General features: G+C 35.2%; 1 protein-coding gene and 1 pseudogene across 4 annotated transcripts; one reads left to right on the top strand and one right to left on the bottom strand.

The window, feature by feature from the left end:
* Positions 1-2,327: 2,327 nt before the first annotated feature.
* Positions 2,328-7,891, bottom strand: LOC21393696 (protein HESO1). 4 transcript variants are annotated; one of them, XM_024173465.1, is made up of 9 exons: positions 7,673-7,891; positions 6,296-7,443; positions 5,965-6,135; positions 5,609-5,787; positions 5,434-5,529; positions 4,662-4,731; positions 3,925-4,055; positions 3,552-3,662; positions 2,328-3,456 (listed from the first exon to the last, which is right to left on the bottom strand). In XM_024173465.1, exons 2-9 carry the CDS (start codon positions 6,489-6,491, stop codon positions 2,878-2,880), a joined length of 1,533 nt encoding a protein of 510 aa, XP_024029233.1. In that variant the 5' UTR covers positions 6,492-7,443; positions 7,673-7,891; the 3' UTR covers positions 2,328-2,877. The 4 variants fall into 4 exon arrangements, with proteins under 4 accessions (XP_024029233.1, XP_024029234.1, XP_024029235.1 ...); XM_024173466.1 differs by having other exon boundaries at positions 6,296-7,381; XM_024173467.1 differs by having other exon boundaries at positions 6,296-6,443.
* Positions 7,892-16,274: 8,383 nt separating this feature from the next.
* Positions 16,275-18,235, top strand: LOC21393694 (annotated as a pseudogene).
* Positions 18,236-19,006: the final 771 nt, after the last annotated feature.

Below are 19,006 nucleotides of genomic sequence, written 5' to 3'. Positions count from 1 at the left end.
CAAGGAAGTGCTTTTACCAATTTAAATCGTTAGCGGACGTAATGAGTGCATTTAGAATTGTTTTCAAAAACGTTTTCGCAAGTCTTTTGAGGCATGAAAATAAAAACAGTCTACAAATCGCGTTTGTTTAATAAAATTTTTGAAAACTGAAACGGAAACGAAAACGAAAAAACAATAATGAGAATGATTTTTGTGAAGAAAGTAGAAAACGATTGAAAGTTGTTTTTCCTTTTCTATTTTTATTTTCTAGTACTTATCAACAATATTATATTAAATAATTAATAATTAATTATATTATATATTAATTAATAATTAGTAAATAGATATACTTAATAACTAATAAATAGATAGTAATTACTTAATTATTAATTAAATATAAATTTATTACTATTAAGATTTTAATTTTATTAATAAAATAATAAATAATATAGTAATTAATTATTTAGTTAAAGATTAATTGCCAAAACTTAATTATATAACATATTAACAATAAAATAAGTAATAAAAGGTTATTAAATAAATAATTAATAATTAATATATCAATCATATATTATGTTAATTATAATCTATTAATTAGTAAATAGTTGGTAAATAAAAAATAAATAGTAATTAATCAATTAATAAATAATATTAAATTATAATTATCAATATGTAATATACTAATCAATAATAATTAATAATTGATAAATAGTAATTAATCATTATAAAAAGAATAACTACCAAAAATTGATCATGTGATATATCAAATAATAGATTATTAAATAAACATTAGTAATTAATTAACTAATTATTTAATTATGTAACTAAAAGTTAATAATTTAAATAGTAAACAGAATATTAATAAATTATGTATATACTAACTATTTTTCTTAATACACTAATTAATTACTTATAATCTAATAAATATGAGTACATTACTAACATAGTACTTACTTATAATTAATTACTAATTATTATTTTTTAATTATTTAGCATATTAATTTATTGTATATATAGTTTAATTACTAATGTACTCATTAATGATAATTTATCTATTATTAATATATTAATTTTTATTTGCTAAATAATTATCAATTATTAATTACTTAATATATTAATTTAAGATTATTAATTACATGTACTCAAAACAAACACAAATGTAACTAAACACGATTTTACTTTTTTATCATACTCAAACCAATATCTTGAAATACCACCAAATGTAATTTCAGAATCGGTTTTAGAATGATTTTCAAAACATTCTCATTTTCATTTTTATATCAAAAATAAAATCATTTTGAAAACATTATCAAACGGGTCCAATATAACTATATAAGCATAATATATGTTTTTTTTTCCCTCTTTGGAGGAGTGAAAAAAAAGGAGAATTTTTTTTCTTTTTTTTGGTTGAAGAAAAAGAACACAGAATTTGATTCATTATGAAAAGTGAACCCCTCTTTAACGTTGACTATATTTCGTACCATGTAACTGAAGTATAATTGGTCTTTATTTCTTTTTTATTCCTCCATTCCAAAACCTGACTCGTTTATTGGTATTTTTTAACTCATTTTCTTCCTTTTCTTTTTGTTTTATAAAAAAACAAAAATTGGTAGGGTGTGGAAAAAATTAACATATTAATGACATAATAATTCGAAACATTAGATTAATATCACATTCTTTCTATATATTTTTTAGTTTAATATAATCAATTATGTCAAAACGTTAGATTAATATCAGATTCTTGCCATACTTTTTTTAGTTTAATATAATCTTATTGTTTAAAACTGTATTCTTTTTGTACACCGGTTGCCTTTCACACCTTACTATATCATCCGTGAAAGATAGTATTGGTATTTGTGTTTTAAACTTTTATCAATTAATCAATGGTCTTACAAGCAGGCGATTAAATGGATAGAGTACAACTAGCTTCAATTGGCAACACAAACGTATAGTATTCTAGCTAATATTGCTCTTATAAAGTGTGTATTTTTTAGGTAAACTACGTCACTTCTAAATCTATATACTATACATCTATATTTCTATAATCCACAACTATGTAAAAAGAATCAAATCTGCTTTTATTTTCGAGCAATTAAGAAATTAGAAAGCGACAAGAACAAGAAAGTTAAAAGATGGATCATGGTGGGTTCTGAAAGGGGAAAAAATTATTTGTCTTTTGATATAATTAATAACTAGAGGCATCAAGCAATACCTCTAAATTACCACACCACTTATTGTCAAAACATTTGCGACAAATTAGTTAAATTATACTTATAGTGAAACTTTTTCTTAAAAAGAAAAAAAAGATAATGAATTCATGAGGATAACAGAATATCAATGTATAAGCTACACTACTTTTTTTCCCCCAGATTAATTTCACAACCCCACAGTTGTGATTTGCCAAAGATCCCCTCAGTTCTTTTACTGTAATTTGGAGGTCTTGCTCAAATGTGCCAAGTCCAACAAGTAACACCATCCATCTGGATAAAGGAATATCCAGGGATATAATAATCAGAGCCCCCCATAAATTCTAGCAAAACTAAAGGCACGTTCGTTTCACAATTTGAATTACAACTCAAAATTTTTTACTACAGGTTTTCTTCCACAAAAATATAAATTTTACTTTTTTGCAACAATATTCTCTCATAAATTCACTTTCAACTCAAGTTCTCAACTCGAACCCGCGAGACTTAAAACTGCCTAACCCAAGCTAAATTTTTCCTATTCCTGTAAGCTGTAAAGTTAGTTGTCCCTTTCCTTTGTCATTTCTGGTTGCAGTCCTCTCTATGAGATGTAAGATCGACCCATCGAGCCCTTGTTCTTCGCCTAAATTAACATAATTGCATAAGCCATTTTTTTGTGCTACTTTGCTCTTCAATAAAACAGACAGCAAATATACTATTTAATCCGCGACAACCCGTAACAAGTGCCATCTCCCAGATCTTGGTCTTCACATTTGCTGGCTTGATCATGATACGTTGGAACACAAGGTCCTGCTGTGGTTGAATCGCAGTAAAGGCTTTGTAAAATCTTGTCCTGCAACAGAGATTGAACTTGGGTGTCCATTTGCCCTGCGTGTGGCTGTGAGGGTTGGTAGTTGCCACCAATGCTCCATGCATTACGCAAGTACAAGTCCTCGGTCGTTTGCCACTGCGGATGAGATGGCTGATATCCACCGGTGTTGTGTCTTGGTTCCACCGATTGGAATATTTGCTGTCGGACTAGTATGTCAAGTATGGAACTCAGGTCGGTCGTTTGCCGCTGCGGACGAGATGGCTGATATCCACTGGCGTTGTGTCTTGGATCCACGGATTGGAAGGTTTGCTGTTGGACTAGCATGTCAAGTATGGAACTCGGTTTTAAATTAGCTGACATGAACCTGTCACGAGTTGATTCAAATGCTTCGGATATCCTTATCAATTGGCCTATTTTAACACCCCCTGCACTATTTTCTGACCGTGCTAAAGGATCCTCAATCTAATCAACCATAAGCAAAGCCAAAAATATGAAGTCAGTTGAGAAAATAATAGGTAATTCATTAACTTGGCCAAAAGACATTAGAGAGGAATTACGAGTATTTCAGAAGTTTCATGCAACCATTTACGATTGCCTTTTCTATTTTCCCACTGCCCCGTGTGTGGACAAATCATAAACTCTGAGGCCCATGAGCGTATGTCTGAAAACTGCAATGCAGAAACAACTTAAACGGTAAAGTGAATATGATTCAAACTGCAAATATAGCATAAAATATACGATACAGTTTATATCAAGTTACTATGATTGGTAAAGTGAATAACTGAATATGAAAAAAAAGAAAAAATTAAGATTCAAGCTTCAATACCCAGCTAGCTTCGACAATTATTATTAGTAGTAACTCATTCTTAACTTTTTTCCCTTACATTAAGCCACACGAAACAAGGATGTGAAATAAGTTCCAACAATAACCTTTGCAAAGAACGAAATGTAAAGTTCAGATAAAGAACTTTGGTTAACTGCTCTCTGTCTGTCTGACTTGAACTTGAATATGTTTTCAGCACAAGTCTCAGCAATATGCCTCTCTGTATCGGCCCTCAAACCTGCCCAAAAAAGAAAACATGTTGCAACCTTCAATTAGTCGTCTCTATATTAAATTAGTCAATTAGTAACTTAAGACCAAGTAGTTCTCTTGTCACATAAGTACTCTTTATATGAGAACCCATGTAATGATGTAAAGTCTTGCAAAACAATAACAAACGCGAAGTTGAAAAATACAGTTCATATAGTACTTGACAAAGAGGAATGAGTTACCAGTAAAGAATGACAGGGTGACCACTTGATAATCTCATTCCTACTCTATCTTAAATTTATGAACACCATTGTTCTAAGAAGTTTGAACAACGATGCTATCTACACTGCTATTCCTCCGACATTATTCTCACAAGCTTTAACTTCAATAAAAAATACAGTATGTAATTTATCTTGCGTCGTTAACAGATAAAAGATACCTGCAATTATTTCTATTTTCTTGATCTGAATATCGAGGACAAGTCCATGTTAAGTCGTTAATATGGCACTCTTACGTCAACAACTAAAGGCTCTAGTTTTACATTTTACATTCATGAACCAATCTCTTCCGGCAATACAAATCTGACATGCAAACAGCTTGTATGATATTTTAGATTTAACATTTAAAGGTAAAGTACCTGTAAGATAATCAGAAACATTTCCCGGAAATATATCCTTCAGAGGTGGAAAAATTGGAGGTTGACACGTCTGAAAAAAAAAAAAAAGGTTGAGATCACGATCAGGGTTAAAAAATGAATGAGGGAACTTCCAGCTATGAACAAAAGTATGAGATAAATGAACCAAATACATTATTAAAATGCATATACCACAATAATTAAGAAGATCCTAACCTCGCAGCCTCACAACAGAACAAGAAATATAGGAGATTATACAATAAAGCTGCAAACCTAACAATGTGAATCAGGTTGAATGTGTTGACAATGGCATCCTGTAAATGAAAGTAAATGATGCAGAACCAAAGAAAAGAAAGAAGATAGGTAGGAATGGAGAGACGAATGAGAGAATGATTTAAGTATTAGAGAGAGCGAGTAACTTGAAAAGAGGAGGACTAATTCGATAATCTGATAATTCGAGGAAGAAAATTAAAAAACTAAAATAAAGTAAAAGACTGACTATGAGATAACATAGATAAATCACTCTTGAGACCGTAAGATCCCTACTTGTCTTGTCTAATATCTCGTACAGTCGTACTGCAGTAGTAAATCATGGTTAAAAAGGCACAAAAAATCTTAAAGCCTCTCCTACTTCCAATATAGTAGGTCCAGAAAAACCATCTTTTAGATCATTAGTTGAATTTCAGGATTCAGCTGAAATAGAAAATCCGATCTCCTTAGAATTCAAACTATCCTCCAACTTAGAATAGGTACTCATACAAAGATAAAGAATCACCTGAAAATGGAAGATCACAAGCAAAGTGAGAGAGTACGAACTGAGAGTCCCGGCTTTTGAATCATTAATATTGTGTACTTTGGCCCATTCTTTTACCTATACAAACTACAACAGTACATAATAAAGAATGTGCCTTGCCAAGAATAACAACTTGTTTCTAGCAATAAAGTTTTACCAGCAAAATCATATCACGGAAGCGCGGATCTATTTCACAGATCCAACGCACAATTTTGCACTTCATTTGGCCTCGCAGATTGTCAACTGAAATGTCACAAATGATATTCCGGATATTGCTTTCAACTTTTAAAACGGGAATTCTTGCACTGGGGACGAATTGAAACTTATTCCACCCTCCTGCAAATCAAGTTTTTTATGAAACAAATATATAAGGCATGGTCAAAATGAATCAACACAAAAGAACAACGGTTCAACACTGATATCCAAGAATATAAGAATACTTCTTATTATAAAAATTATACAAGAAAACAAGATTGTAGAAGACAACAGAATTAACAAGAAAAACAAATCTACCTCTTTCTCTCATGGTTTTCATCAGATCTCTAAGCACTATCAGTTTGCGCAACTTTCCAGAAGACGGAACAAGTAAACCGTTGTTTATTTCAATAGAAATATCCAAGTCTCCCCGGCGTGTAAAGAGGTTAGTCAAAAATGATCCAAATGGCTCCACGGTTGCACTTGCACCTATTTGTGCCAATTATGTTCAATTAACATCAGTCACTTAAACTTTCTAAACAATAGATGAAAACAGTAAATACAAGTTAAGAAGACACAGAAATCATCATCAGCTAGAATAAAACATAATCAGGAATTACAACCATGAAAATGCAGTATAACAAACCACCTTTCAAGCTTTCCAGAGATCCTACAACTCCCCGTATCTCATTGATGATTTGAAACCGTGCCAGCCAATCATTACTGATGGGTTTAAGCACAACCAGTATTTCCTTTAGAGTATGCTCCAGTACTCCCTTGCCACTCATTTCTTGTTGCTGAAAAATATTGTGCACATCAATTAACAAGTAGCATGCCAAGAACATTCAATAACAGCCTTCAAAGAAGATGAATGAAAATGTAAAACAAGTAAACACAATTTAAGTCCCACCAGGAATTGCTTATACCCATTTACTCAATTTAAAGACAATAAAATCTTTATTACAAAAGGTTTTAAAAATCACGTCCTTCAAGAAAGCACAATTACTTGTCTAGCCATATCACTTCTTTCATGTTTTTTTTTTTTTTTTTTTTTAGTAGTTATGAAAGATACTTCATTAACAGGGCACGAAAACACCCAAAACAAGGAAACAAGCCGCAACAATAGAAAACACACAATCACACCCCTGACAAACAGAGAAAAAGCTAGGGGGAGGGCGGGAGGAAGGAAAACAATCCAACCATACAGACAAGAAGAAAGACATCACTTAGCCAAATTATGAACTAGAAAATTGGCCTCTCAGACTTTCCATAAACTAATCTGATTGAGCAGCATCTTGATGTGGGCCTTTTAGTTCATGCTTGATTCTTGATTCCGCCTTTTAAAATTCAAATTTTTTGCAGAATAAAAATCATTGGTTTAAAAAACGCATAAAACAAACGAGCCCTAAATCACCAAACTCTGCCGAGTTAATTCGAAGCCGGAGGGCACACTGAACGGCGAGTCGAAAAACACCGCTGCCTCTCCGGCCATAGCACTACCGAATGAACCTTCCTCCACATATGAATCTCTTGCCACAGCCAATTTATCTCCTCGGAACGAAGAAGCACAATTGAATCTCAACCTACTCCGAGGGAGAAGGCTGCCAGACAGCACGCCACACGGAGGAAAAGCTCGTCGAACACAACGCCCCCCAGAACTCTGAAAAACTCGCCATAACCGCCCGCACTAATTCTTGCAGAATCAAACTCAGCATCACGGTGAACAAGTTCATTTCTAGCACGCCATATATGATAAAAACACCATGGAAAACAGAAGCACGAAATCAAGTTGAGGACCTAGTTTAAAAACATAGTCAAAAAAAAAAAAACAGGGCACAAAGTTCAAACCTTGTGCCTAATATCAGAAAAATTCAAATAAGTTACCAAATTTCAGTGATTTTGATTAAAAAAGAGAAATCATTGACCACCAAAAAAAAAAAAAAAAAATCCCTCCCAGTAAGCATTTCCTGAAAAAAGCAGACACCCAAAAATTTCACAATTGGGGAAAATCCCATAATTGAATTACCGGAACTTGAAAGAGCAGATATTAAACTCAGCAATACACGATTACCCTTTCCTTTGCAAAACCCTCTCATTTGGTAAGTTCACGGACCAAAAATGATTTCGGAGCGTGGAGTTCTTGTGGAGTCTGCTTTCTCTCGCGTTCGGAAATGCTTATAATTGGGACGTTAAGCTGGTCGAGACAATAGACTCTTTCTTAAACCCTAAAAATTAAAAAAAAAAAATGGACGATGAATTTTAGCCCCAGAACTTTTCACACATTTGCAGTTTGTTTCATGAACTTTTAATTATATATAAATTACCTCTAAACTTACATGTGTAGCAAATCAGCTCTAATTGACAACGAAGTCAATTTTTTGGGCAAAAATTTTTTGACAGCGTTTTATTTTTTTTGGGTCATTTTTTGAGGTTATTTTTTCTAGATATGCCTAGAAAAATGTAAGATTGTGTTTGTAAAATTTAATAATTTTTTAACGTCATTTTTATTTTATTTTATTTTTTAAAAATGAAAAATAAAGAAAAATCATAAAAAATAGAATATTCATCAAAAAATAGTGTTGTTTATTTCATTAATTCTTAAAAATAGTATATTAATTTTAGAATACAAAACATAAATAAAAATATAAATTTTTTATTCATCTCGGCCTCAGGGCGCCCCACTACGCGGGCCAGAGACTTTTTGATAGCGTTTTACTTTTTTTGTCATTTTTTGGGGCCATTTTTCCCAAACATGTCCAGAAAATGTAGGCATCGTGTCTGTAAAATTTCATAATTTTATGACGCGTTTTTATTTTATTTTATTTTTTAAAGACGAAAAATAAAAAAAAGCATAAAAAATAGAATATTCATCAAAAAATATTACCGCTTGTTGCATTAATTCCTAAAAATTATATATTAATTTAAGAATACAAAATATAAATAAAAATGTAAATTTTTTACCCATCCCGGTCCCTGGGTACCCCATTACGGGGGCCGGGGGCTTTTTTTTACAGTGTTTTACTTTTTTGTCATTTTTTGTGGTTATTTTTTGCAGGCATGCCCAGAAAAATGTAATGATTGTGTCCGCAAAATTTCATATTTTTTTGACGTCGTTTTTATTTTACTCTATTTTTCAAAGAGGAAAAATAAAGAAAACCATAAAAAATAGAATATTCATCAAAAAATGGTTCTGCTTATTGCATTAATTCCTAAAAATCGTATATTAATTTTAGAACGCAAAATATAAATAAAAATATAAATTTTTGACCCATCCTGGCCCATCGGTACCCCACTACGCGGGTCGGGGGCTTTTTGACAGTGTTTTACTTTTTTTGTCATTTTTTGAGGCCGTTTTTTCCAGGCATGACTTGAAAATTGTAAGGATCGTGTTTGTAAAATTTCATAATTTTTTGACGTCATTTATATTTTATTTTATTTTCAAAGAGGAAAAATAAAGAAAATCATAAAAATAGACTATTCATCAAAAAATGGTTCCGCTTGTTGCATTAATTCCTAAAAATCGTATACTAATTTTGGACTGCAAATCATAAATAAAAATGTGAATTTTTTACCCATTCCGGACCCTGGCCGCCCCACTACGCGGGGCGGTGACTTTTTGCAGCGTTTTACTTTTTTTTGTCATTTTTAGGCCATTTTTTCGAGGCATGCCTAGAAGAATGTAAGAATCGTGTCAGTAAAATTTCATAATTTTTTGACTTCATTATTATATTATTTTATTTTTCAAATATGAAAAATAAAGAAAACCATAAAAAAATAGAATATTCATCAAAAAATGGTGTCACTTATTGCATTAATTACTAAAAATTGTATACTAATTTTAGAATAAAAAACATAAATAAAAATATAAATTTTTTACCCATCCCGGCCCCTGGGCGCCCCACTACGCAGGCCGAGCGCTTCTTGATATCATTTTACTTTTTTTGTCATTTTTTGACGCCATTTTTTCCAGGCATGCCCAAAAAAATGTAATGATCGTCTCTGCAAAATTTCATAATTTTATGACGTCATTTTTATTTTATTTTCTTTTTCAAAGATGAAAAATAAAGAAAAGCATAAAAAATAGTACATTCATCAAAAAATGGTGCAGCTTGTTGTATTAATTTCTAAAAATCACATATTAATTTTAGAATGCAAAACATAAATAAAAATGTAAATTTTTTACCCATCCCGGCCCCAGGGCGCCCCACTACGCGGGCCGGGGGCTTTTTTATAGTGTTTTACTTTTTTTTGTCATTTTTGGGTCCATTTTTCCGAGACATGTCTAAAAAAATGTAGGGATCGTGTCTCTGAAATTTCATAATTTTATGACGAATTTTTATTTTATTTTATTTTTTAAAGATGAAAAAAAGCATAAAAAATAGAATATTCGTCAAAAAATGATGCCGCTTGTTGCATTAATTCCTAAAAATCGTATATTAATTTAAGAATACAAAACATAAATAAAAATGTAAATTTTTTACCCATCTCGGTCCCTGGGCGCCCCACTATGCGGGCCGGGGGCTTTTTTTTTTACAGTTTTTTACTTTTTTTTATCATTTTTTGCAGGCATTCCGAGAAAAATGTAAGGATTGTGTCCACAAAATTTCATACTTTTTTGACGTCATTTTTATTTCACTTTATTTTTCAAAGAGGAAAAATAAAGAAAACCATAACAAATAGAATATTCATAAAAAAATTGTGCCACTTATTGCATTAATTCCAAAAAATCATATATTAATTTTAGAATGTAAAATATAAATATAAATATAAATTTTTGACCCATCCCTGCCCATGGGCGCCCCACTACGCGGGTCAGGGGCTTTTTGACAGCGTTTTACTTGTTTTTATCATTTTTTGAGGCCATTTTTTCCAGGCATACCCTGAAAAATGTAAGGATCGTGTTTACAAAATTTCATAATTTTTTGACGTCGTTTATATTTTATTTTATTTTTCAAAGAGGAAAAATAAAGAAAATCATAAAAAATAGACTATTCATCAAAAAATGGTTTCACTTGTTGCATTAATTCCTAAAAATTGTATACTACTTTTGGGCTGCAAATCATAAATAAAAATGTGAATTTTTGACCCATCCCGGACCCTAGGCGCCCCATTACGCGAGCCGGGAACTTTTTGACAGCGTTAAACTTTTTTTTGTCATTTTTTGAGGCCATTTTTTTCAGGCATGCCTAGAAAAATGTAAGGATCGTGTCTGCAAAATTTCATAAGTTTTTGTTTCATTTTTATTTTATTTTATTTTACAAAGATGAAAAATAAAGAAAACCATAAAAAATAGAATATTGATAAAAAAAAAATGGTGTCACTTATTGCATTAATTACTAAAAATTGTATATTAATTTTAGAATACAAGACATAAATAAAAATATAAATTTTTGACCCATCCCGGCCCCTGGACGCCCCACTACGTGGGCCGCGAGCTTTTTGATATCATTTTACTTTTTTTGTCATTTTTTGATGCCATTTTTTCTAGGCATGCCCAGAAAAGTGTAAGGATCGTGTCTACAAAATTTCATAATTTTTTTACATCATTTCTATTTTATTTTATTTTTTAAAGATGAAATATAAAGAAAAGCATAAAAAATAGAATATTCATCAAAAAATGGTGCCGCTTGTTGCATTAATTCCTAAAAATCATATATAAATTTTAGAATACAAAACATAAATAAAAATATAAATTTTTTACCCATCCCGGCCATTGGGCGCCCCACAATGGGGGCTGAGGGCATTTTGACAGTGTTTTACTTTTTTTTGTCATTTTTTGGGGCCATTTTTCCCAAACATGTCCAGAAAAATGTAGGGATCGTGTCTCCAAAATTTCATAATTTTATGATTCATTTTTATTTTATTTTATTTTTCAAAGATGAAAAATAAAGAAAAGCATAAAAAATAGAATATTCGTCAAAAAATGGTGCCGCTTATTGCATTAATTCCTAAAAACCGTATATTAATTTTAGAATGGAAAACATAAATAAAAATGTAAATTTTTGACTCATCCCGACCCCTGGGCGCCCCATTACGTGGGCCGGGGGATTTTTAATAGTGTTTTACTTTTTTGTCATTTTTTAAGGCCATTTTTTGCAGGCATGCCCGTAAAAATGTAAGGATCATGTCTCCAAAATTTCATAATTTTATGACGCTTTTTTATTTTATTTTATTTTTCAAAGATGAAAAATAAAGAAAACCATAAAAAATAGAATATTCATCAAAAAATAGTGCCGCTGGTTGTATTAATTCCAAAAAATCATATATTAATTTTAGAATGTAAAATATAAATAAAAAGATAAATTTTTGACCCATCCCGGCCCATGGGCGCCCCACTACGCGGGCCGGGAGCTTTCATACAACATTTTTCTTTTTGTACATTTTTTAGGCCTTTTTTTGCAAGTATGCCCAGAGAAATGTAAGGATCTTGTGTGCAAAATTTCATAATTTTTTGACATAATTTTTATTTTATTTTGGCTTCGTTCACTTCGCGGATTCGAGTTTTCAATTCGAGTTTAGATGTGATATTTTCTGAGAGCTTTTCACTATAGGAGAAAAAGTTAGATGTGACATTTTCTGAGAGCTTTTTATGGTAAAAACTTAAAACTGAAAACTTAAATCGGTGAAATGAAAGAGGCTTTTATTTTTCAAAGACGAAACATAAAGAAAATCATAAAAAATAAAATATTCATCAAAAAATGGTGCTGCTTGTTGCATTAATTCCTAAAAATTGTATATTAATTTTTTAATACAAAACATAAGTAAAAATGTAAATTTTTGACTCATCCCGGCCCTTGTGTGCCCCACTTCACGGGTCAGGAGCTTTTTCACTGCGTTTTACTTTTGTTGTCATTTTTTGATGCCATTTTCTGCAAACATGCCCAGAAAAATGTAAGGAACATGTCTGCAAAATTTCATAACTTTTTTACGTCGGTTTTATTTTATTTTATTTTTCAAAGACAAAAAAAAAGATAAGCATAAAAAAATAAAATATTCATCAAAAAATGGTGCCGCTTGTTGCATTAATTCCTAAAAATCGTATATTAATTTTAGAATGCAAAACGTAAATAAAAATATAAATTTTTGACCCATCCTGGCCCCTGTGCGCCCCATTATGCGGGCTGAGTGCTTTTTAGTAGCGTTTTATTTTGTTTGTCATTTTTTGATGCCATTTTTTGCAGACATGCCCAGAAAAATGTTAGGATCGTGTGTGTAAAATTTTATAATTTTTTGATGTCGTTTTTATTTTATTTTATTTTTCAAAAATGAAAAATAAAGAAAATCATAAGAAATAGAATATACATGAAATAATGGTGCCGCATGTTGCATTAATTCCTACAAATTGTGTGTTAATTTTAGAATGTAAAACATAAATAAAAATGTAAATTTTGACCCATCCCGGCCACTGGGCATCCCACTATGTGGGTCGGGGGCCTTTATAAAATGCTTTTTTTTTTAATTTTTGAGGCCCTTTTTTACAGGTATGCCAAAAAAATGTAAGGATCGTGTCTGTAAAATTTCGTAATTCTTTGACGTCGTTTTTATTTTATTTTATTTTTCAATGATGAAAAATAAAGAAAATCATAAAAAATAGAATATTCATCAAAAAATTGCATCGCTTGTTGCATTAATTTCTAAAAATCAGATATTAATTGTAGAATGCAAAACATAAATAAAAATATAAATTTTTGACCTATCTCGGCCCTTGGGCACCCCAGTACGTGGGCTAGGGGCTTTTTAACAGCGTTTTGCTTTTTTCTTGTTACGTTTTGTGGCTATTTTTTGCAAGCGTGTCCATAAAATATAAGGATTGTGTCTGCAAAAGTTCATAATTTTTTTATTTCATTTTTATTTTATTTTATTTTTTAAAGATGAAAAATAAAGAAAACCATAAAAAATAGAATATTCATCAAAAAATGGTGTCACTTATTTCATTAATTCCTAAAAACAGTATATTAATTTTAGAATACAAAAAGTAAATAAAAATGTAAAATTTTGACCTATCCCGGCCCCTGGACGCCCTACTACGCGGGCTGGGAGCTTTTTGACAACCTTTTACTTTTTTTTTGTCATTTTTTGACCCCATTTTTTTCATGCATGTCCAGAAAAATGTAAGGATCTTGTCTGTAAAATTTCATAAATCTTTTACGTCGTTTTTATTTTATTTTATTTTTTAATGATGAAAAATAAAGAAAATCATAAAAAATGGAATATTCATCAAAAAATGGTGGCGCTTGTTGCATTAATTCCTGAAAATCGCATAAAAATGGGCTACCCCAGGGCTGTGCCGGGGTTGTCCCGCTATTGTCTCGTGGCTGCTCCAGGGCTATCCTAGTGATGTCTGGGGTTGTTCCGGGGCTGTCCCGGGGTCCCGGGGCTGTCCTGGAGCTGTCCCGGGATGTCACGGGGCTGTCCTGTGGCTGTCCCGGGGCTATCCCGGTGTTGTCCCGGGGCTGCCCTGGGGCTGTCCCTGGGCTGCCCCGGGGTTGTCCCCGAGCTGCCCCGGGGCTGTCCTGGGGCTGTCCCGAGGCGGTCCCGGGGCTGTCCCAGTACTGTCCCGGGGCTATCCTGGTGCTGTCCCGAGGCTGCCCCAGGGCTGTCCCGCTGTTGTCCAGCGGCTGCCTCGGGCCTATCCCGGGGTTGTCCCAGTGCTATCGCGGGGCTGCCCCGGGACTGTCCCAGTGCTGTCCCACGGTTGTCCTGGTGCTGTCCCAGGGTTATCTCAGTGCTGTCCCGGGACTGCCCCGGGGCTGTCCCGGTGCTGTCACGAGGCTGTGCCAGGGCTGCCCCGGGGTTGTCGGCCTCTCCCGGGGCTGTCCCTGTGCTATCCCGGTGCAGTTCCGGGGCTGCCCCGGGGATGTTCCGGAGCTGCCCCGGTGCTGTCCCAGGGCTGCCCGGGAGCTGTCCCGGTGCTGTACTGGGGTTGCCCTGGGGTTGTCCCGGGGCTGCCCGGGGGCTGTCCCAGTGCTGCCCCGGGGCTGCCCTAAGGCTGCCCCAGGCATGTCCCGGGCCTGTCCTGGGACTGCCCCAGGATGTCCCGGGGCTGCCCCGATGCTGTCTCGGGGCTGTCCCAGTGCTGTCCCGGGGCTGTTCCGAGGCTTCCCGGGGCATTCCGGGTGTTGTCCCGGGGTTGTCTTGAGGCTGTCCCGGGGCTACCCCGGGGCTATCGGCCTCTCCCGGGGCTGTCCCGGTGCAGTCCCTTGGCTGCCCCGGGGATGTTCCGGGGCTGCCCCAGGGCTGCCCAGGGGTTGTCCCGGTGCTTTCCCGGGGCTGTCCCGGGGCTGCCCGGGGGCTGTTCCGGTGCTGTCCCAGGGCTCTCCCGGGGATGTCCCGGGGGCTACCCCAGGGCTGTCCCGGGGATGCCCCGAGGCTGTCCCGCCGTAAAAACTATAAAAATCACCAATATATAAATGAAAAACCACAAACCCTCATAAAATCCAAATATACTGATCAAATACACAAAAATACAAGCATAATTTTGCTCAGTATACAAAATTTAAATGATGTCACAGTGGTATATTTTGTAATAGTTTTAGTACCCATGACAAAAGTCAATCTAACCTTAAAAACCATGGCATATTGCCTAAATATCTCAAGCTTGAAAAGGCACTAACAATCGAGCACACATACGACTCTTTAAACAACCCCTATAATCAATGGAAGAGACTCTGATCGATCGCAAACCTAACACTATAACAAAGACAACGAGTAGTAAAATAACCCACAGAATCGGAAGAAAGAGTCGAAGTCGAAAAAAACTGTACAGAAGCGGATTCATCACATATGAGACCCTACCAAGCCGTCATATAAAAAACAATATATCAAGTTGTATCTAGCAAAAAACATTAATAAAATATATTGTCCACCAAAATCATATCATAAAGATGAATTGAAAGAATAAGAACTATGAGATAACAACAAAAAAAAAAAAATAACTTTCCAATGTTAGGTATCCGATTCTCCACTAATAGCATATATCCATGAATGAAATTTAGTTAAAATCACGTTAATGAGAAAAGACATAGATAGTTGACAAAAGTTAACATGTATTTGACAATTATATGATATGACTTTTCATATCCTTTAATAAAATGATAGAATTCTTGAATAAGTTAAGAATTTAAGTTGTGAGTGAATTTATGTAAGAAAAAAATATCATAATAAAAATATTAAATTTAAATTTTAAATAAAAAAAATACTATAATAAAAAATTTTAATATTAAAAAGGTGGGGAAAACTGACCTTGTAGGAGGCTGTTGGGCCGTTTGCAAAGTGAACAGAATAACCATCCTAACCCTAACCATGAAATAGAACAAGGAAAAAAAAAAGAAAAAAAAAGTTACTAACGAGGCAAAGTTCCAAATCCGGAGGCGATGCAAACAAGAAAGTAGCTACCCAAACCCACACAACTTTCTCCTCGTCTTCTCCACAACTTTCTCCTCGTCTTCTCCGCCCCCATTTCTATCTCTTTCTCTCCCTCTCGTCTCCAACCAAATTCACACTTTTAACACTTCTCATCCCCAAACCCAACCCCACCTCTCTCTCTCTCTGTGGATCTGTGGAATCTGAATCAGAATCTGAATGGATCAGATCCAATCGGATCTCTCTCTGTGGATCTGTAGAAGGCAATGGTGTCTCTGTTCCCCACGAAGGCCACGGTGGGCTCTGCCATCTCATTCTCCTCTTCCGTGTCGGCCTCCCTCCCGTGGCGGTTCTCGCACCCCTCCTCTGCGGTATTTCTGTGGTGACGGAGGATCTCGACCGTCGAAGCCAAGATTAGGGAGATCTTCTTGCCAGCGCTCAGCTCCACCATGACAGAGGAAGAGATCGTGTCTTAGGTAAAGTCCGAGGGTGACGTCCTCTCCAAAGGTGAGAACGTCGTCGTCGTCGAGTCTGACAAGGCCGACATGAACGTCGAGACCTTCTACGATGGTATCCTCGCCGCCATTGTCATCCCCGAGGGCGAGCCGCCCCCGTCGGCACCCCTATCGGCCTCCTTGCCGAGACCGAGGATGAAGTCGCCGAGGCCAAGGCCAAAGCTGCCGCCAATTCCTCCTCCTCCTCCTTCACTTCCTCTTCGGGTTCTCCCTCTCATCCGCATCCGACTTCAACAGCAGCTCCAGCAATTTCTCAGCCTTCGCCACCTCTGCCAACTACCAAGCCAGCTTCAGACGGACCGAGGAAGATTGTGGCGAGGCCATATGCAAAGAAATTAGCCAAACATCACAAAGTGGATATTGGATCAGTGGTCCGGACTGGGCCGTTTGGGCGGATTATTACGGCTGATGTGGAGGCAAAGGCTAAAATTGCACCTTCCAAGAGCATTATCAGTGCAGCTTCTGCGCTGGCTTCCTTGACGGCGGCGGCTCCTCCGCCTCTTAAAGCTAGTTCGGGTGGTTCGGGTTCTTTGCCGCCTCCACTTCCAGGGTCCACCGTTGTGCCTTTCATGACAATGCAAGCCGCGGTCTCAAAGAACATGGTGGAGAGCCTCTCCGTGCCCACTTTCCGCGTTTGTTATCCCGTCACCACTGATGCCCTCGACGCACTCTATGAGAAGGTATTGAAAATTCATACCTTGATTCTTGAATTTTATGTTTTGGCTAACAAAGTAGTCAAATTTTCTTGTTTGCTTGATAATGCGTTAATTTACATTGTCAAGTAAGGTCGTTGTTAGGTTGTTTGTATTGTTTGAAGTGTTGAATTTGTTTTTTGTTGGTGTTTGGATTGTGGGGTTTTGAATTGAATTGCCTTGTGCTCTTTAGGTCAAACCGAAGAGTGTCACCATGACTACCTTGTTGACAAAGGCCACTGTTATGGCTCTTGCTTAGCATCCGGTTATGAACACTTCGTGCAAAGACAGTAAGAGCTTTACGTACAATAGTAACATAAACATTGTGGTTGTTGTTGCGATTAATGGCGGTCTTATAACACCGGTTCTTCAGGATGCTGATAAGGTTTGAAATACGCTCACCTTGTCCACTTTTTTCATGACAGCTTAAGTTCAACGCTTAGCGGGTAACTTGTGTTTGTTGGCACTGATGGATCTGTATCTTTTATCTCAAAAGTGGAAGGAGCTGGTGGAGAAAGCCCGTTCAAAGCAACTTCAACCTCATGAGTACAATTCAGGTCTTCTTTATCAAATGTCTTCGCACATATTTATTGTATATTGCTTTTCATGGTGCTCTTTTATGAATAGATCAAGTTGAATCATTGCATAAACATTTACTCTGTCCAATTTGGGCATGTTTGGAGTGGATAGATTCAACACTATACTTCCGCCAGGCCAGGTGAGTTGAAAACATAAATGCTAGGTTTTCCTTATTTCACAAATTGAGTAGAGTCTTCTGCTCCTTGTGACAATTAGTACTGCGCTGAAAGTTTGGTTGATGTTTAGGGTGCTATTATGGTTGTTGGAGCTTCAAAGCCGACAGTTGTGGCTGATGCAGATGGCTTCTTTAGTGTAAAGAGTAAAATGCTGGTACGTGCAGTTTCTACTTTTATGTTACACTCATTAGGAGTTTTATAAGATTGAAAACAATAAAGAATCCAACTGTATTTTTAAAGTCTTTTCCTGCAGCATTTTCTATGAAATACAACTTATACAATAAACAATAAGTACTATTTACGCTGCTTTCTTCCTGAAACCATATGATGAGCAGTGTCAATACCAATTTACTTTAGAAATGTCAATACCAATTTACTTTAGAAATTGAGTATAAGAAGCAATATATCTGCCACATCGATGCTCTTAGCTAACTTAGGTTTTATAGTATGATGTCCTGGAGCTGGAAATATTCTACACGATCTCACTATCAGACCATTAGTGTAACACCCTGAAGAATTAATTGAGATTAATTAAGGTAATTGAGATTATTAGTGTGCCTAATCTGATTTAATTAATTGAGTTTAAATAATTCCAAGGTATTTAAATTATTCACAGTAATTTATTTAATCCAGAAGTGTGTATGGGCGCATTTTTGGACTGTTATATTTTACACATGTCACTTTCTTTTATTTTTCTTTTGTCTTCTTTTCTTTTTCTTTTTCCTTTCTTTTCCTTCCTTTTTCTTTTCTTTCCCGTGCGTTTCACTCTCTCTCTCTCACACACACTTCCGTGCTCTCTCTCCCTCTCTCTCTCCCATTTGTGTCTCAAATCAAAACCGGATTCGAACCAAGAGTGATTTCAAAGAGTTTTCAACGTCAAGAGAAGGATTCGAGGTAAGATTACTGAAAGAACCTCTCTTGAATCTATGTTTTTTTGGATTTCAAAACTTATTTTTGGTTCAAAACGGATTTTGATGGATTTTGAGTAAAACTAGAGTAGAAATTGGAGATCTTGAGTTCTTTGGACTTGTTTTAG

This window comes from Morus notabilis, unplaced genomic scaffold (genome assembly GCF_000414095.1).
Source record: "Morus notabilis unplaced genomic scaffold, ASM41409v2 Scaffold799, whole genome shotgun sequence".
Taxonomy (NCBI): domain Eukaryota; kingdom Viridiplantae; phylum Streptophyta; class Magnoliopsida; order Rosales; family Moraceae; genus Morus; species Morus notabilis.
Note: the sequence above shows the minus strand (reverse complement) of the source record. Positions and strands in the feature narration are given on the sequence as shown.

What these genes read in the sequence shown, in the direction of transcription:
- LOC21393696 (XM_024173465.1), bottom strand. Translation starts at nt 6,491, where the DNA reads ATGTTCTTGGCATGCTACTTGTTAATTGATGTGCACAATATTTTTCAG. An exon ending in GAAAACCATGAGAGAAAGAG is followed by an intron (nt 5,788 to 5,964) that starts GTAGATTTGTTT and finishes CTTGATTTGCAG; the next exon opens with GAGGGTGGAATAAGTTTCAA. An exon ending in TGTTTCTGATTATCTTACAG is followed by an intron (nt 4,056 to 4,661) that starts GTACTTTACCTT and finishes TTTTTTGGGCAG; the next exon opens with GTTTGAGGGCCGATACAGAG.